The following is a 19693-nucleotide window of genomic DNA, read 5'->3' as shown; positions in this document are numbered from 1 at the left end:
ATGGGGAGATGACCTGGGTGGCCCAATGCTGTCGCTGGGGGCCTTAAACGTGGAAGAGGGAGGCGACATGGGGAGGAATCAGCCTGTTGTGGCCAATTTCGAAGACAGAAGAGGCCATAAGGCTAAAAGGCTGGCAAAGGCAAGCATGTGAGCTGTCTCCGGGCAGCTCTGGGAAGGGTTGCACTCTGCTGGCACCTTGATTTTAGCCCAGTGAGACCCGTGCCAGACTTCTCACTGCAGAACATAAGACAGCGCATTTCTATTGTCGTAAGCCACTGAGTTTGTGGACATTTGTTACAGCAGCAAAAGGAAGCTAACCCGGGGACAATGACAGTCCCTAGCTCTTGGGGTGACAGCGAGTATGTGGTGAATTACTACATGGAAAGCACTTAGAACACAGCATGGCTCAGTGTAACCTGGCCATGAGGATGAGGATGATGATGAAGATCGTTATTTCCATCTGTGACATCAGTCCACTTATCTGGCGGGATCCCCACCATTTAGTGTCGAGAGGAAAGGAGAGCCAGAGTGGGTAGAGGGGTGCAAATGAAAACCCAAAGGATGCAGGGTCTGGAGCACAGGAGGCGAGAGAGGACAGATGGTGACGCCCAGAGTCAGGTGGTGTGGAAGGCATGACAGCGGGGACCCCGGCCGTGGAGCTGGCCGCCACCAGCCACATGTGGCGCTGGAGCATGTGGGGCAGGTTTAGTCCAACCTTGGATGGGCTGCAGGTGTAAAATGCACTGAATTGCAGACACTTAGGACACAAAAGAATGTCGCCGATCTCACTAATAATCTGTTATACCGCTTATGCGTTGAGATGGTAAGATTTTTGGATATATTGAGTCACAGCACCTATGTATTAACTTAATTTCCCCTATTTCTTTTTACATTTTTAAATGCAGCTGGTACCGTGTTTCCCCGAAAATAAGACCTAGTTGGACAATCAGCTGTAATGCGTCTGTTGCTCCAAAAGACTCATTACAGCTGATTGTCCAGTTAGGTTTTGTTTTCGGGGAAACACGGTAGGAAAACTAAAGCTGAGTCTGTGGCTCGTACTAATGCCGTGCTAGAACGAACTAGGGCACTACCTGTGGGTCCCCTCGGGGTTTCTGTCTCCTTGCTTGTAAAGCCAGGTGACCCCAAGGCAGCTTGGGCAGCATGGATAGAATCATTTCTGCAGAAAGGTACCTCTAAGGAGAGGCATTAGGAAGCCGAGGCCAGGACTGCGTTTTGGGGAAGGTTGACAGTGCGAGCTAGGAAAGAGATGGGGCTAAGGGTCGCGTCCGTATCCTGCAGCAGCTTGGGCAATATCTCCTCCAAGGCGAGGGAAGTAATGCAGAGGGAGCAATTACAGCGACAGCAGAGACGGTGAATTGATGGACAGTTCTCACCGAGGGGATAAAAAGATTTAAGAGCGGGGCAGGAGTTTACCTTGGAGGGGCCAGGAGAGAATGAACCATTGAGAAATGAATGAAACAATTAGCACATTTCTCAAAACCTTGCTTCAAAACACAAATGAACTAGAATTGGGTGCTGCCAACGAGGAGACAGCTAACAGGCACTGTAGGAAGTTAGGAAGAGGGGCTACGGAGCAGGAAGGAAAGCTGGAGCTGGGGGGGGGGCGGGGGGGGGTTTTGCAGATCACCAAAGGAGTGAGGGGCAGCCTCCCTCAGAGAGTCTGCCGGCCAGGTGGGGCCACAGGATAAAAGGAACTGCCACCCCAGCTCCAAAGAAATGCAAAAAGACTAACATGTCGTGTTGCTCTCTGACCCTCGCCAACCTATGTGCCCAGTGTTCGTTCCTGCCGACTCAGAAAGGATTTATAGTCTCATAATTCTCCCCAGTCTCTTGGGGCTGGAGCAGCCTTCATGGTCATCCATTCCCTATCAGGGTTGAGAGTCACCAGCAGAACCCCCTCCAACTAATCCATAGAGAGATCCACGCCTCCTGTTTGAAATCTCACTCCTGCCTCGTCTCTTCTTAGGTGTGCTCTGAGGAATTGCCATTTCTCTCCTATTGTCTCAGCTTCAGAGAGAGAGAGGCTTAGGAAAATTGCCACCATTGTTTTCTTATATTTGACTCTATCACCCGTCCTTGTCCCCACTCACCTGGAAGGCAGAGGGGGCATAGCTGGGTTACTCCTCTGCTAGGTTTATCAGGTGGGATAAACGGGGGCCTGTACAACCTCCAGTGACTATCTCTCCATGGCTCCAGCTCCTTGAGGAATCCTCTGACCCTTTCTTCTGGGGGACCCGGCCTGCCAGCTGTTAACACCCTGTCACAGTCCTTCCCAGCTGGCAGCCTTTCTTCCATCTTTGTCCAAGAAAGGCAGCAGGGAGATGAGAAGCCCGGCCCCATTTCCTTTTTGCTCCTTACAATCCAAACCCCACCAAATTGAGGACAGTCTGTATTGCTTCTACTGGCTTCTGGCCCGTAACTCTTGGCATTTCAGGGGACAAACATGGGAGGTTTCTTTTCTCCACCCCCAACCCTTTGTAAAAAAGTCAGCCTCTGAAGTGTTGATTTTCCTGCTATTTTTAAGTTCAATCAGACTGGATTTCAGCACAGGAAATACCTCACCCCTTCTCTCCCTCTCTTCCTCCCCACTGTTCTCAGTCAACTGAAACAATATCTTCCTTGGATCCAGCGTGGAAAGTGAAGGCCCTGGAGCACGGGCTCTTGTCTTTCCAAGTAAACCTCGGTGCCCCCAGATGGAAAAATCCAGCTCTCCAACGCGAGTCTGTTGGCTGCTCTGGCTGAAACATACTGTATTCAAGCAAGTAGAAAGACACGTCTCGTTTTGTGCAGACCAAAGTTTCCTGGGAGGGAACTAGCTTTGAGCTGAAAACAAAGGAAACATCCTAACAATGGCACCTGCATTTGTGACCCTTGGTGGATCATGAAAAGCTCTGCCATGCCTTGTCCTCCTGTGCTGAAACTCAGCCACAGAGAGGTCAGATGGCCAGTGTCACATGGTGGTGCCCCGCAGGGATGGCACTGGAGCTCAGGGCTCCTCGCCCCCAGGCTCTGTGTACGGTGGGACATAATCCTGGCTGGCTGCGCTATGAGGACACATCTAGTGTCTTTTTGTCGTGAAAGGAGGGAGAAACCTGCATTCTCCTCCCTAACCTGCCAGGGCTTTCCTTAGGAATAAAGCCCTTGGAGTGTCCCATATACTCCCTGCTGTGTGTGAGGCCCCCATGCTTCTCTGTAAGGGTGGGGGGGGTTACCCTTCTGACCCACCGCTGCGAATTCCCCATGTCCTGCCAGACTGAGGCCTGCCATCTCCTCCTGCGGGTGCTGTCCTCGCTAATGAGACCAAAGGAAGTTGTTTCATATTCCTCATCTCTCTCCCTTCTCACTGCCCTTGAATGGCTGGTTATGGATGGATCTGAAATGTGGCCTGTGCTGGGCTCCTGGCTTCCTTCCAACTCACTGTCCCCCTCGCCTGCCTCCTGGACGACTACGTCTGCCCACGACTCCCCGGCTCTTTGCCACATGACATTGCCTTCAGGATAAACATCTCTGGGTGACACAAGATTGATGCCTCTGCAAAGACTTCCTGGAGCTCACACAATGCCCCTTTTGTAGGAATTCAAGTCTTACTGCCGCGCAATGCTGCCTGAAATGGAGCCGCTCATTACCCACAACATAGCCCCCCTCTTCGCCCCCCAAGCTTTCAAGAGGCAGGAATTCAGAGCCACCGTCAGTGCCACTTCTCTGTTGGGTTTCTGCTCTGGGCTGATTGCCCCTGAAGGCTGCTTGGACTGAGTCCAGACGGCAGCCCTGAGCTGGGGCGCGCTGACCCCTCCCCGAGGGCTCTCCCCAGGAAGGCACGGCCTGGGAGTCCAGAGCCCTCAACCCCCTGAACCTCAGCTCTGCTCAGACCTGCAATGACACACACATTAAGTGGCCTGGTCATTGCCATCCAGACAGGCAGTTGAGTCGTGTCTCCGGTTTGCAAGGGGAATGTCTGCATTGTACATTTCACCTTATAGACTATCAGAAGAGTCCCTGGTGAGGCAGAAGGTCCTATGGGCAAGGGGAGATGCCTCACTCTGGTGCGGGGATGGGTAGCAAGGGGCTCCGCTATAAGATGCAGGACAGCAGAAAGCACAAATTCATCTCCTCCATGTGTGAGGCTCTCCCGGGAGCTGGGTCCAGCAGGACAGCCAACTGCTGCCTCCCTCAGAAACCCGCACACGTCCCTGCTTCATGATGCATTGTCTGGTCATTTCTTATTATAAGGCTAATGTGTGATCTTTTCAGAGAATTCAAAGGGGATAAAGGATGGCAAAGGATGACAAAAATGCAGCCAGAAGCCATCTCTCTTCACCCCTCCCGTTAGAGAGACCCATGATGAACTTGTTTTTTAATTGAAGTGAAATTCACATGACATAAAATTAACGGGACATTTAGCACCGTCACAAGGTTGTGCAACCAGCACCTCTGTCTGGTTCCAAAACCTTTTCATCACCCCCAAATAAAACCCTGTACTGTGAACCCTGATAGATTTCCTTCTGGTCTTTTCTTTTTTCTATTTTAATATAGTTAATTGCACACTGATCTTGTCACTTGGTTAAAAATATTTATTTTGTATCAACATTATTGCACATAATAGTGTCACAGACAGTTCTCTCCGCCCGCCTGCATCATGTCGTTGGTTGCTTCTAACAGTTTACTGAGCAATTTTATTACTTATGGGCAATTAGGCTCTTCTGTGGCGATGAACGTCCCTGTGCACCAAGGTTTATCCAGGATAGGTCCTTGGAAGCAAATGGCCACATCAAAGTTAAGAACAGTTTAAAGGCTCTTCACACACGGCCAGTTTCTTTCTCTACACCCCCAAGATCTCCAGGGACATGAGGCTGGAGGTGGAGCAGCCCTTTTGTGACCTTAGAGGGACATTGCCCCTTAAAAAAGGAGAAGCAGAGAGCAGCCTGTCTGGGGACACTGGGCATATTCTATTTCCTGTGGAGGCCAGATTTGGAGCGAATGAATAGAAACGTCGATAAAGAAGACAGTGAGTCCAGAAGGAAGAAGCTCTTCCAGTGAGGAAGTCGGTGAATCTTTGCCATCAGAGAGGCTCCAACAGGAGTGGAATGCCCGTGCCGGGTGTGTGGGAAGGACTGCAAGCACCGCGCAGTGTAAGGTTCCCTCCTCCTCTGAGTGTGGTTTTATGACCCAACTCTAACGGGCACGTCGTCATTCTGTCTCTGGAGTCTGTCAAGCTTGAAAGGTGGCCACAGGCCTCCCGTGTCCCTTTTCATCTTAACAAGAATGTTAGAATTCATCTTATTCCTCATGACCCCAGTTGGTTGGTGTATCCTTTAAAACGGAGCTCAGATTCCGCACCCCAAGGTCCACACTCATCAATCTTCCTTCTGTGGTTTTATTCAAAGGTCGTCGTATAGATTAAAAATGCAAAATACCTACCCCATGCCAAATTCCAGAAATGCGAAAGTATGAAAAGGTTTGGTTTTTTAAAGGTTTCTTATGACAGCTGCCACAGCGGTCATTAATATGTAAATTCCATTGGCTGAGAAGGTTGACTGCTGGTCATAAAACGCCTCTTTCCTCCTGATAATCCTGTCTGACTCTACAGCTGTCTAGACAATGAAAAAATCAACACCATGAAACAGAATAGTTTAAAAACCTTTGGAGCCAAATACTTTAGTGTTTTTTTTAAAAAAAATTCAAACTCCGTGGTGAGAAATGTGAGATCAATTAGTTAATTATGCAAGGAATCCCAGAGTACCAATGTTGAGTAATAATAAGACCTCACCTTTGAACAGCATTTTAGTCCTTTGAAAAAGTGCTTTTCCATACGTGATCCTCTTTGAGCCCTAGGAATGTGTGACTTTATTGCTGTGGCCTTGCCCCGGGATTGTAACGACCACCAAAATATGCCACCTCAGCTCTCTCGTACCACCATCACACTCTCATCCTCAACAAATTAATTCCCTCTGAGGAAATGCAACCTCAGCTCATTCAGTGTGACCTAGTGAAGAGAAAAGAAAATTACATATCAATCTTTTTTTAACTCTTAAAATCCTTCATTGGCTTTCCATTGCTTTGGGATTGAACTGCCCCCCAAATTTCAGCATGGTTACCAGGACCCGGCCTCATGTGGCCACAATCAACCTCTCCTCATTCTCATTTCTTGATAATTTCCATTGAGCCTTCTTCCATTGTCCAAACTGGCCTTTGTGAAGCTCTTGCAATGGGTGAGGTCTTTCCTTCCCCTTGTCCCCTGCCATCCTTCCATACTCCCCTTCACCTGCTTCACACCTACTTGTTCAATAGTCACTTCCTCAGGAAAAGACCCCTCCCCCCTTGCTCCCCATACCACAGTGGATCGAGTTTCTTTGTTTCTTTGTTATATGCACCTTCAGAGAACAATGTTCCTCTCTTCCAGAGTGGAGGTAAATCAACTACAGCCCTCCAACCAAATCTGCCCTCCACCTGTTTTTATAAATAAAGTTTTATGTGCACACCACCACGTTCATTTGTTTACGTACTGTCAGTGTCTGTTTTCTTTTTTAAATGTATCAATGTGTATTTTTCCAGCTTTATTGAGCTAGAATTGACAAATACAAATTGTGTATAGTTAGGTTGTCCAACACGCTGTTTTGATATCCATCTACACTGTGAAATGACTACCACAATCAAGCTAATTAACATGTCCATCACCTCACATAGTTACCCTTTCTTTTGGTGGCGAGATCTACTCTCTCAGCCAATTTCAGGTATACAATGCCGTACTTTAACTATAGTCACATGCTGTACGTTCGATCTCTAGAGCTTGCTCATCATATAACTGGAAGTTTATACTCTCTGACCAACATTTCTACTTTTCTCCCCACCCCCCAGGCCCTGGCATCCCCATTCTGCCTCTGTTACTACGAGTTCACCTTTCTTGGGACTCTGCATATAAGTGAGATCCTGCAGTCTTTGTCTTTCGGTGTCTGTCTGTTTTCACTCAGCGTCGTGTTCTCCAGGTTCATCCTTGTCACAGATGGCAGGATTTCCTTCTTTTTAAAGGCTGAATAATATTCCATTATATACACATATACACAGAGACACACACCACATTTTATCCATTCATCCACTGAATCATGCTTAGGTGGTTTCCATGTCTTGGCTTCTGTGAATAATGCTTTGGGCTGTTTTCTTGCTACACTGGCAGAGTTGAGTAGTTGCAACAGGGACTGTAGGGCCCACCCAGCCTAAAATACTTAGTATCTGATTCATCATGCCAAAGTTTGCCAAGCCCCACTTCCATGCATTGATCTTGGTTTGCAGTGATCCACTTGTCACTAAGATTATGTGATCTGCCATTCTTTCTCCTAACCTGTGGGCTCAGAACTTGGCAGTTGCTCAATGAATATTGTCGAATGAAAGGAAAACATGAATGGGAAGAAAATGAAAAAGGAGGAATTAAAAAAGAGAGAATGAAACGAGAGAGAAAGAGAAAAAGGGAGCAAAGCTTGGGCGGTATTGTGATTATTTGTGATGCTAAAAACTGATCTTCTGAGTAAAGTAGTCATGCTCTGTTTTCATAACTCTCATTCGGTGTTTCAGGCTTCTTTTCTGAACTTCATACAAAGCTGTCAATAGGAGAGACTGAGGCCAGAGATGGGGTTAAATGCCAACAGTTGGGTTCTGGATTGAGTGTGGGACAGCTGCTACCCATCCTGCTTGGGCCTATTTTCAGAAACAAACACACCCATTAGGCAGCGTTTTCAGGGATTCAGCTCACTATGTCCTCTTTCCATCTGGAAACGGGTAAAAACATTCAGACCGAGCCGTGATATACTCGGTACGTTCCCGCTCATCTTCCAGAAAGACCAGGTCTTAGTTGTGGATCTCTGTCAACAGCACGTAGGGCAGAAGAATCACCACGCCAAACCCTGCCTGAATTCCTGGCCACAGAATTCTGAGATTGCATGAAATTGTTCTTATTTTCAGTTGCTACATTTTGAACTGGCTTGTTATGCAGCAGTAGCTCCCTGGGACACAGTGTGACTGAGCTGATGACAGAAAGGCATACTGTTCGTAGATACTTACATGGGAAGTCATCGAAATTGCCTCACTGGCTCCCATAAGCAGTCCTAGAGTGGCAGGGCAAACAGTTCCAGGCCCATTTTTTTAGATGAGGAAGTTAACGCAGGTTAAGTCACTGCCACAGACGTGTGGAGGACCTACAATGTGCATTGTTTTGTCACTGTGGGACCTACAAAGGTACTTTGTTTTAGAGCTTGTGGAGGGTGGGATGATAGGAATCTTGAAAAAGCTCTCTTTTTCCAGGCCAGGAAACCTATGACTTTCTAACATTTAAGGAGAACACTGAGAGTGTTTTAAAGAGAATTTCCAAAGATCCGACAGGACTGTATTCCTGGCGAGGGCTGCCAGGCCACGCTCGATGTGGAGAAGGATGAGTTTAACAAATATATGAACAATATTAAGGGGCCAAGCTTCTGGTCCAGAAAATGGAAATTGTTGGCGGTGCAGTTCCAATCTCCACCGCAACCTTCCCATCTCCACCTCTCCCCCTTTATCCGAAAAGACTTTCCTACGAGGGCCAGGACTCACTGTACAGACGTTTCCGTGTTGGGATCCTCTGTGTGAGTGGGTGATGGGGAAGGATCATGAGGACCAGCGGTTGGTGGTCTGTGGGGGTTAAGCCCGGGCTTTCCCCAAAGGTGCATGTTCAGAGTTTTACGCAGGGTCATCTCTGCTCTCAGGGCGTGGAGATGTGTAGACCCGAAGCAAACATAATAATGCATGTCAGAGTGGTCAAATTTCCTGTTCTTCTCTAAAACACAGCACCCTTGACTTAAGTGACTTTAGATTCCTGCCCCACCAAGGGATAAATGTGGGTACAGTGCCTGCCTGGCACCCCGGAAGTCGCAGTAAGAATGAATACCCCTTAAGTCTGTAAATTGTGATGAAGGGATTTTAACAAAGGTCCAGAAACAGTGGCCCTTGTTTTATAGCTAGAGAATCCGGTGAAAGACTATTGAAAGTGGGGGCAGTGTAAATTCCAAACAGAAGGATAATTTTGCAACAACAGTTTGGAGCCTGAAGGAGAAAAGAAAAAGAAAAAGTTAGAGCTAAACTCATGGGGAGTCGGCAGGAATGAAGGCATAAAAATTCAACCTGAAAAGGCCACTGGAGTTTTCCAGCCAGAGAGTGATTCTGAACTGAAATGAATGAACCAGAACTAAAAGTCTCAATTTCCTTCCTGCGTTGTAGGAAAATTGAAAATCTCAGCCCTCTCTGGATTCCAGTGGAAATAATTGTCTGCTCCCTTCAAAATAGTGAAACGGGCCTGGACCGTTTCATGCTGGGTATTTCTCTTCTTGTCTCCTCCCTACCTGTTCATCGTGGCCTGCCCAACCTTACTCCCCCACCTTTTGCCATCACCCTCTTTCTCCGCTGTCACAGGGCAATTTCATCGCGAAGTGACTTTGGTATTTGGGTTTAAAAAATGTCTTCTTTAACTTAATGTGGGCCTTTCCCAGGATAGTCCATTAAAAAGTGCCAGAGGCAAGCGGGTCTCTGCCTGGACCCCCAAGCAGTGCAGTCCCGGCCCCCTCAGACCCGACAGCTTGGGCCAGAATGCAGACCCACAGGCCACGAGCCATGAGGTCTGCTCCCAGTCTTGTTAAAACCGCCGGTCACTTCATCTGAGTGTCGTGAAGGTGAATGAGGTTGACAGGCACTGGGTGAGCTTCTGGTCCTGGGAAAGAGCATTTGACAAGCCTGGGTCACCATCAGTGGGTTGGAGTAAGGCGGGGAGCAGGGTGTGACAGGCATCACCGCCCCACCCCCACCCCCTGCAAACCTCCGGTCACGTCTCATGTCAGCCCAAAGCCGCAGAGGGCTCCCTCCCAGCCCTCTAAAATATCTTGGGGGTGAGTGGTCAGAGGCGCCTAGAGAAACAGATCCTGAAAATAGAACGGGACGGAAGAGATTAAAGTGCTTTTTGGGACTACTAATGAAGCACTGGAAAAATCAATTTGTCCCCATGCCTTTGAAGCTGCCTGTGACAGCAGAAGCTGAGATTCTGTTTTTCCAAGTAGTGGGAACCCACAGTGCCCCAAGTGCCCGGTTCTGAAAAAGCTCTCTGTTTGGGAGAACAGAGGGAAGGGGAGGCCACTTCTGCCCAGGGAACCAAAAACAGGGCTCCCAGAAAGGGACTTTTGGGGGTGCTGTGGGGGTGGGGATGGACACGTGTCCTTTAGGCCTGTGATTTCCAAACATGTCCCATGAGGGCCCTGGGGTGGGGGATGGTAATGCCCGGGGGCCACACTGGCCTGGCCGTGCCCTCCCCTCCAGGCGAGGGGTCCACAGGAGGAGGGGAGGCGTCCACCCAGCACAGACAATGGCCCCACGAGGCCCACAGGTGAGACTAGAGAGCCCAAGGGGCAAGTTCAAGGAGGTGCTTACTCTCAGGGGGATACAAATGCAGGGGCTCCTGCCTCACCCTCATCCCAGCTCTGGCCCCAGACACCTCCCGGTACCTGGGATCCCAGAGTCCCCTACCCAAACGGGCCAAGCCTGGGATACACCACCTTGCTGGGGTGTGTCCCCAGACCTGAGGGGTGGCCAAGAGGCAGCTTGAAGGGGGTGTGTAGGGAGCTGGATGGGCTGGGGGTCCACCTGAGCACACAGTGTGCTCTTTGCAGTGCAGAATAGATGGTGTGTATGTAACATCTGGCACAGCTACAGCATGTCCCAGAATAACGTCATTTTGTTCAACATTTTTTCCTTATAACACTGATGAGAAAAATAAAAGGATTCCTGGCCGGGTCCACTGTCTGTGTGAAGTTGCCATGTTCTGCCCATGTCTTTGTGGGTTTTCTCCAGGGACTCTGGTTTCTGCCCAAAGATGTGCGTGAGGTGAATGGCGTGTCTGCACTGTCCCAATGACTGAGTGTGGGTGTGTGTGTGAGTGGCCTTGCCGTGGGAGGGAGCCCTATCCAGGGGGGCCCTGCCTGGTGCCCTCAGCCACCGGGAGAGGCTCCGGCCACCATGACCCTGAGCTAGAATAAGGAGAATAATGATCTTACTCGTTCTGATTCATCTTTCTTAAACGTAAGTATAGCTCATGTTTATTTCAGTGTTTCGTATTAGAAGTGTTTGGGGTTTCATTTAGAAATTTGATGATGTCTTTGTGACCAGAAATATGTGGTAGGAACTTAATTCTTGTTAACATTATAAGGCTATGGTAAAATTGGTTTTGTTATGTATCGTTTCTCTTAAAGTTACAGTTTCCAGGAAGGTACCGATGACATTAGTGAGTGTGTGTGTGAGTGTGTGTGTGTGTGTGTGTGTGTGTGTGTGTGGACAAAGCCCCAAAAAACAGTTTCCAGGCTCTCAGCCTCACAATAGAAAGGTGCTGGCTCGGGTAGTAAATGGCCATCAACTGTGATCAGATGGCCAGCAGCTGTGGCTAGCTGGCCGTCAGCTGTAACCCGTAAGCCATTGGCCACTAATATAACGGTTGTGGCTACGCTAGCAAGAAGAATGGGGGCTAGCAAGAAGATGGTGGCTGGCAAGCGCGGACTGCTGTTAGGCAGATTATGTAGATCCTGCCGACTACGCCATGTGTCATGCGGGGGACCCTGCTCGCTGCGCCATTTCCTCCTGGTCTTCCTGAGACTGAGCTTTCACACGCACAAACTGCTCCACTGCCCTTCGGAAAGCTTTGGCCAGCACCGTATCCTGCCGACTACGCCATGTGTCGTGCGGGGTGTCCGGCGGGGCGGCCTGCGGGGTCTCTGCTCCCGCTCCCCACATAAGAACGCAGGACATGGTGAGGCCAAAAAGGAACACCCACGGAGCCATAGGTAGGGAAGTCATACCACTGTGGTCTCACTGGAGGCTGGGTTTACACGACGTGTGACCTGCTGTCCGCTTTGCTGCCAACCGACCGACTCTCCTCCACTCTCCTTACTCTCCTTCAGTCTCCTCCTTCACTCTCCTCGGCTCCCCTCCGTAGCCAAGGCAGTTATATCAGTGACTAATGGCATAATGGCTCAGATAGTGGATGGCCGTCAGCTGTGGCCATTATGCCATTGGTCATGTGTCTGTTTGCCGTCTGCATGTCCTCTTTGGAGAAATGTCTCTTCAGGTCCTCTGCCCATTTTTTAATTGGGTTGTTTGTTTTTTTGGAGTTGAGTTGAGTGAGTTTTTTTTATAAATTTGGGATGTTAACCCCTTATTGGATATATCATTGTGTGGTCCATTTATACAATGGAGTATTACGCAGTCGTAAAGAAGAAAGAAATCTTACCATTTGCAACAACATGGATGGACCTAGAGAACATTATGTTAAGTCAGACAGAGAAATAAGTCAGACAGAGAAAGACAAATACCATATGATCTCACTTATATGTGGAATCTAAAGAAAAGAATAAATGAACTAATCAGCAAGTCTCAGACACATAGAGGAAAAACTGAGGGTTGCTAGGTGGGGGGGTGGGGATGAGGGGGAAGGTGAGGGGATTAGAAAGCACAGTTGGTAACCACAAGATGGCCATGGGGTTACGAAAGTTAACTTGAGGAATGTAATCAATAATGTTGTAAAGATTTTGTAGGGTATCCGATGGACACGTGTCCCATGAGGGAGACCACCTCAGGGATGGTGTAGATGCCTGATCACTGCGCTGTACACCTGAAGCTGAAGCTGAACAATAATGAATGTCACTACAATTTTCTATATATATATATATATATATACATATATATGTATATGTGTATAATTATAAGAACGGAGCACAGCATTAAGAATAGAGACAGTGGAAATGTAATGGTGTGCGATGTCAGAGGGGTAGTGGATGGGGGCAGGGGGGTGTCACTGTGTGAGGGATATAAATGATAAACGTCTAACAATTACGTTGTTTTGTGCACCTGAAACTAATAAAAGTATATATATAACAGCTAACATACAATATTAGTTTCAGGTGTATACCATATTCAACATTTATACACCTAAAGAAGTGATCACCATGGTAAGTCCAACAACCATCGGACACTGTACCACGCTATCACAATATTATTGAATATTCCCTATGCTGTACATTATATCCCTATGAGGTATTTGTTTTATACCTGGAATTTTGAACCTCTTATTCCCTTTTATCTTTCTCCCTTTTTTAAAATTTTCAATTACAGTCGACATTCAATGTTATTTTATATTAATTTCAGGGGCACAGCATAGTGGTTAGACATTTATATAATTTATGAAGTGATGCCCTGAGCAGTCTAGTACCCACCTGGCACTACACAGTTATTACCATGTCATTGACTGTATCCCCTGTGCTTTACTTTACATCACCATGACTATTTTGTAACTACCAATTTGTACTTCTTAATGCCTTCACCTTTTTCACCCTGTCTGCCAACCCCCAACTCCCTTCCATCTGACACCCCAATAAATCTAGTACCCATCTGACACCATACATCGTTATTACAATATTATTGACTGTATTCCTTATGCTATACCCTACATCCCCATGACTACTTTGTAAAAACAAATTTGTACTTCTTAATCCTTTCCCCTTTTTCACCCATTCCCAACCTCCCTCTCATCTGGCAACCATCAAAATATTCTCTGCATCTATGAGTTTGTTGATTTGTTTATTTTATTCTTTAGATTCCACATATAAACGAAATCACATTGCATCTATCTTTTGCTGTCTGACTTACTCCACTCAATACAATACCTGCCAGGTCCATCCATGCCACTGCAGATGGCAAGAACCCATTTCCTTCCATAGCCGAGCAATATTCTATTGTATATATGTACCACCTCCTCTTTATCCATTCATCCATCGACAGAGTGCCACCCAGGCTGCCTCCACATCTAGGCCATTGTAAATAATGCTGTAATGAACATATGGATACACATGTCCCCTGGAAGTAGTGTGCTGGGTTTCTTCAGATAAGTACCCAGAAGAGGGATTACTGGGTCCTTCTTTGTCACTTGTTATAGTCTCTGTTTTTTATGTGTTTTTTTAAATTTTTTTTTTTATTGGGGAATATTGGGGAACAGCGTGTTTCTCCAGGGCCCATCAGCTCCAAGTCATTGTCCTTCAATCTAGTGGTGGAGGGCGCAGCTCAGCCCCAAGTTCAGTCGCCAATTTCAATCTTGGTTGCAGGGGGCGCAGCCCTCCACCCCTTGCGGGAGTCGAGGAGTCGAACCGGCAACTTTGTGGTTGAGAGCTCGTGCTCCAACCAACTGAGCTACTCGTCTGGTTCTTTATTATGTTTTCTGTCTCCATTTTTATGTTTCCTTTCTCTTTGTTGAAGTTCCTGAGATCCCTGAGCATCCTTATAACTAGTGGTTTGAAATCTGCATCTGGTGGATTGCTTGTCTTCCTTTGGTTTCATTCTTTTTCTGGAGCTTTGTTCTGTTTTTTTTATTGTTTTATTTGGGACATGTTTGTCTCCCCATGTTGGCTGCCTTCCTCTGTTTGTTTCTGTGTATTAGGCAGGGCTGCTATGCGTCCTGGTCTTAGTAGAGTGCCCTGATGTAATAGGTGTGCTGTGCGACCCCGTGGTGCAGTCTCCCTGGTCACCAGAGCTGGTGCTCCAGGTGTGTCCCTGGTGTGGATTATGGGTTGTAGTTGAGCCTTGGTTGCTGTTTGCACGTCAATGGGAGGAATTGACCCTCAGGCTGATTGCTCGTAAGGACTGGCTGTGACTGCAGTGGAGGAGCGGTGTTGCAGGGGCTGACCCTGTGGAGCAGGGTTTGCTCTAGCAGGGCTCTGATACCTGCCCGATCTACCCTGTGAGTGTCATCCTTGGAAGTGGCCAGATGATGCTCCAGCCCAGTTTGAAGCTGCCAGCTCCGGGGACTCCTGGGAGGGGACCCACTGCAGGCCAAGTTGAGCCACAGTCTGTGCCCTGCCCAGGGCCACCTGGCATAAGCTGCAAAGCAATCCAGAGATGGCTGCTGCCTACACTGTGCTTGGCGGTGCCTGGGGAGGCCAAGCCCCAAATGAGGCCGCTGTCGCTAGTGCCAGCGTTAGGGCTGCTCAGCCGGGGTATAGGATGTGCCAAAGCCAGATGCTGCTTGTTTGGGTTTTGTGAAACTTTGAGAGATTTTAGGAGAGTCTGCAGCTTGAGTGAGAGCAGACCGTTTATACAGAAAAGCGGCTTGGGTGTACCCGAAAGTTGGGTGGGGCGTGGTCTCAGAATCACCAGGGCGTGGCGAACAAATGCCGTTAGCCAGTTGATGGAGACTCAGCTATGGGGCCACCTGTGTCTGCTTCAGGAAGGGGGAGGGCTCAGCAAAGAAACAATGGCTTCCTCCAGCTTCTCTGTCTGGGAGAACGCTGCCCCTTCAGCCCTTAGCCTGAAGCTAAACAATTCAGTTCCTCCCTGTATGTCCCTGGCACCTTTCGAGCTGCTGCCCCAGAGCCGGAGCTGAGTGAGTGAGTCCATCAGAGAGTAAGTTCATGCGCAGGCGCTTTAGGAGGAATGCCTGGGACTTCAGCAGCCCTCCGTCTCATTCAGCCACAATCTCTGCTGGTTTTCACAGCCAGAAGTTATGGGGACTTGTCTCCCTGGCACTGATACCCTGGGCTGGGTCCCCTCACTTCTCAGGGGAGACCTCTGCAGCCGAGATATCCCTCCTGATTTTCAATGGTCACACGCAGGTGTTGGACCAGCCCATTCTGCATGTCTGCCCTTCCTGCCAGTTTCAAGGTGGCTTCTTATGTTTGTAGTTGTAGGGCTTCATTCAACTAAACTTCAGGTGGTTCTCAATAATGATTGTTCTGTGGTTTAGTGAGATTGATGTGGTCCTGAGAGGAGGTGAGCTCCACCATCTTGACCAGGGAATCTGCTGAGAACTCTTTTTCTTGAGGTTCAGCCATTCCTTTCACTTTCCATAGTAGTATTCAGGAATTCAGTATGGGGCTGTGGGTTTCCGTGTTCACTGTTTTCTCCCTGGGTATCCTAAAATGGGGTTTGGGGATTTTGTGGGTGATCAATGTCCAGATGATCAATTTCCCTGCTCAGTTGTGGGGTACAGTGGGCCACCTGGTTCTTAGGCTTCAGTGAGAGGTGAATCCTATAAGGGAAGCCTGTGGGATAAAGGGGTGTATTGGGGAAGAGACTCTGTGTGTGTGTGTGTGTGTGTGTGTGTGTACAAGGTGTGAAAAAATATGGAGAATGTTTAAATAAAAAAACTATTACAGTAAAAGAACGAGTGCCATGAATTCCCCTCAAAATACTCCCCCTTGCTTCAAACACACTTATCCCATCAGTCTTGCCACTTTCTGAAGCAGTTCTGGAAGTCCTCTTTCGTGAATGTCTTTAGTTGCACTGTGATGGCTGCCTCCATGTCCTGAATTGATTCAAAACGTTTACCTTTCATGGTCATTTTGACTTTGGGGAAGAGCCAGAAGTCGCATGGTGCCAGATCCAGTAAATAAGGTGGATGGGACACACAGTAATGTTTTTATTTGACAGAATTGCTGTACCAGAAGTGATGTGTGATACGGAGCATTGTCATGATGGAGGATGAAGTAAAGACACTCACGAAAGAGGACTTCCGGAACTGCTTCAGAAAGTGGCAAGAACGATGGGATACGTGTGTTTGAAGCGAGGGGGAGTATTTTGAGGGGATCAATGGCAATGTGTCTTTTAATGTAATAAATGTTTTAAATTAAACATTCGCTGATCATTCTTTTGATCACACTTCAGATGTGTGTCTGTGTGTGTATATGTGTGCACCTGTTTGTGTGTAGGTATGTGTATCATGTGCTTGTGTATGCATGTATGTATGCTGTGTGTTTATATATGTGTGTGTACGTGTGTGTGTGTGTGTGTGTGTGTGTGTGTGTCGGCATCATGAGGTTTGCGATCTTGCTTCACAGTCACTAAAATCACAGATCAGACCATTTCTGGAGGTGGCATTTTAAAGATCATCTTATCGTCTCCCTCATTTAGGAGCTGAGTTCCAGGGAGAAGCAGTGACTGGCCAATGTCACTCCTGCACCAGACCCCAGGGCTCTTGACCTTCAGCCCTGAGATACTCCTCATGGTCTTTCACGCTGTATCTACAGTTGAAGAGAGAAGTTGACATGGTAGCATCTCAGAGGTAACTTTTAAACTTACTACGGTGCTGCGTTGTTAATTTTTCAGACATATTGGCTTACGTCTCTTTTGGTCGCAAGTGACAGAAACCCCAACTGGGTTAAGAACAAAAAATAACTCGTCTTATTTGACTGCAGTTGCCGGCTTTGGGCATAGTTGGATGTAGGCATCTAAACATTGTCACCAAATATGGTTTTGGACTCTCATTCTTCTCTGTGTTGAATCCATCTTGGGCTCTTCATGGTGACCACTGCCAGTGGCACTCTCACGCCTGGTGGTCACAAGATAGTGGCCCCAGCTAGTTCTTTAAGGAGAGCAAGCGCCTTGGTTCCAGCATTCCCATCAACATCCTGGCTTCTCATTGGCTCCTATTGAGGCACATGACCACCCTTGAACCAATCACTGTGGCCCTGGGTCCCTGGATCCCTGCTGCCTGCATGGAGCCCCATCTGAATCCATTGTCTGAGACTTAGGCAGGGAGTGGGTCCCCAGAGGGAAAATGAGATGCCTTTCCAGAAGAAAATGAACAGATGCTGGGCAGCCAATGCACAGATGTGTGCTTGATCAGCAACCCTATTGTGATAAAATAAGGGGATTAAGGACTCTCAAATGTGCCTAAACCTGGGGGGCACCCCAATCCTTTGTTCATCAGTACATCTGCAGGAGAGATGGCCTTGTTTTTTCTAGGTCCACAGGGTCGATCCCATGTCTCCACATTCTTTGAAATTTATAAAACCTTTTTATGGTCAGGGTGGAGCCCAAGGTAAAAAAAAAAAAAAATGCCTGTTTAATTAAATCAATTACTTAATACTCTAAAGCTTTGTGATGATATAAAGTGCAAGCTTTATATACAGGGCACAAGAGGTTTTAATAGACTCGACTTGTGTTCCAAATTAAAACAATGTTAAATTCTTTAGTAACTCAAGCAGGGGGAAAAAAAGAAAAGAAAGAAAACCCTTCTTATTTCCAAATCACTACCAGTGGAATTTTAAAAATTATTTACACACTTGGCCGTGAGTCCCTTTATACATGACAGGTTTGGCAGGAAAGCCTAAAGCAATAATTTAAAACAGAGGTTGGGAGTGTGTATAAGGAACTCCCCCTCTTTTCCAAAATAAATGTACCATCAGATCCACAAAAGAGGTGACTTTTCCTAAGAAAAGACTGTAACTTTGGAAGCAGGGTGCCTGTAGATGCGGTATGAGGTGAGCTGACGGCACTGTCTGTGGATTCTAGAATGAAGTGAGTGATACATGCAAAGAAAGACCGATTGCTCCTCACAGAGCATTACATTTAAATTTAGGTCGAACTTACATGTTGAAATGGAGTTACCAATACATGGTGGTGTCCTTTGTTTTTTTGTTTGTTTTAATTCACTAGTCGTTATCTACTGAACTTTATACTGAGTTTTGTTCTAAAGTACCAGGAGGACTCGCTCTCTGCCCCTGATGCAGACATTCACGGGTGACAAAGAATGTGTCACCCGGTGCCCTTCAGCAAGGGGAGGTGTCATTGTCGAATCATTGGGTGTACTTGGGTGACATGGAAACATGTTTGGAAAGACTGTGCCATCAGGGAAGGGATGAACTCGAATCTCGAAGCCCCGAAAGTGTTCCTCCTCAGAGTCAGCCTCTGTAGATGTGTCCCCTGATCCGTGAGGCCACTTTGTCCACCCAGCAGGCCGGAAGTGTTGGTGAATTACCACCTGCCCCAGAAACCCCCAGCCGGTGACTCTGGGCGCTTGACGTGTCAATTCCCAGTTTACCCGCTCTTCGGGTGGTCTAATCCTTTGTTCAAAAAAACTTTATTTTGGAAGAATTTTAGACTTACAGAAAAGTTGCAAAATAGTACAGAGGGTTGCCGTATTCCCTTCACCTAGCCTGCCTGATGTTGAACTCTTACACACCCACAGTACGATTAAGACACAGAAACGACCCTGTTAAACAAGAATTTGCATTGCACACGTTTTTCCACTGCAGGCCTTTTTCTCTTCCAGGATCCACCCAGGATCCCACATGGCTGTTTGTTGTCGCATCTCTGGTCTCCGATCTGTGACAATTTTTTCAGTCTTTCCTTGTCTGTCATGACCTTGACATTTTTGAAGAGTGCTGGTCAGTGATTGCTGAGAATGGCCCTCAATCTTGGTTGTCTGATGTTTTCCCATGTTTAAAATGAGCATATGCATTTTTGGCAAGAATGATGGTATCTAGCAGGGGTCTCGTGCTGCCAACCAGCCTTAGGACTGGTGGCATTAACCTCGAGCCATGTGCCTGCCAGCTTTCTCCTTTGTAATAGCACTGGTTTCCCCTGTGCGATGAATAACTCCCTTGGGGGAAACACTGTGGGACCTTGCAAATATCCCATTTCTCCTCACATGTCGGCCCATGATTGTAGCATCTAGTGGTGGGAATTGCCTGCAGGGATTAACTCGTGTGGTGTTTGCCTTACAGCCATTTTCTATTTCCCTCATTCACTTCTTTGGAATTTAATAGTGTATTTATATTTATTTAGATTTTTATTTTTTTATGTAGATATTCCAGGCATTAATTGGAATGCTACTTTAAGGAAGAGC

General features: G+C 47.4%; 1 protein-coding gene across 1 annotated transcript in view; it reads left to right on the top strand.

Annotated features, from left to right (window-relative positions):
- Positions 1 to 19693, top strand: part of LOC308492617 (uncharacterized protein) — a gene marked incomplete at its 5' end in the record, with an annotated part of 176933 nt that overhangs the window by 67177 nt on the left and 90063 nt on the right. Inside the window, one exon of the mRNA XM_081037784.1 lies at positions 16975 to 17125. Coding sequence (XP_080893910.1) covers positions 16975 to 17001 — 27 coding nt within the window. The 3' untranslated portion in view covers positions 17002 to 17125. The remainder of the gene's footprint in view (positions 1 to 16974; positions 17126 to 19693) is intronic.

This window comes from Rhinolophus hipposideros, assembly GCF_964194185.1.
Source record: "Rhinolophus hipposideros genome assembly, chromosome: 24".
Classification (NCBI taxonomy): Eukaryota; Metazoa; Chordata; class Mammalia; order Chiroptera; family Rhinolophidae; genus Rhinolophus; species Rhinolophus hipposideros.
Note: the sequence above shows the minus strand (reverse complement) of the source record. Positions and strands in the feature narration are given on the sequence as shown.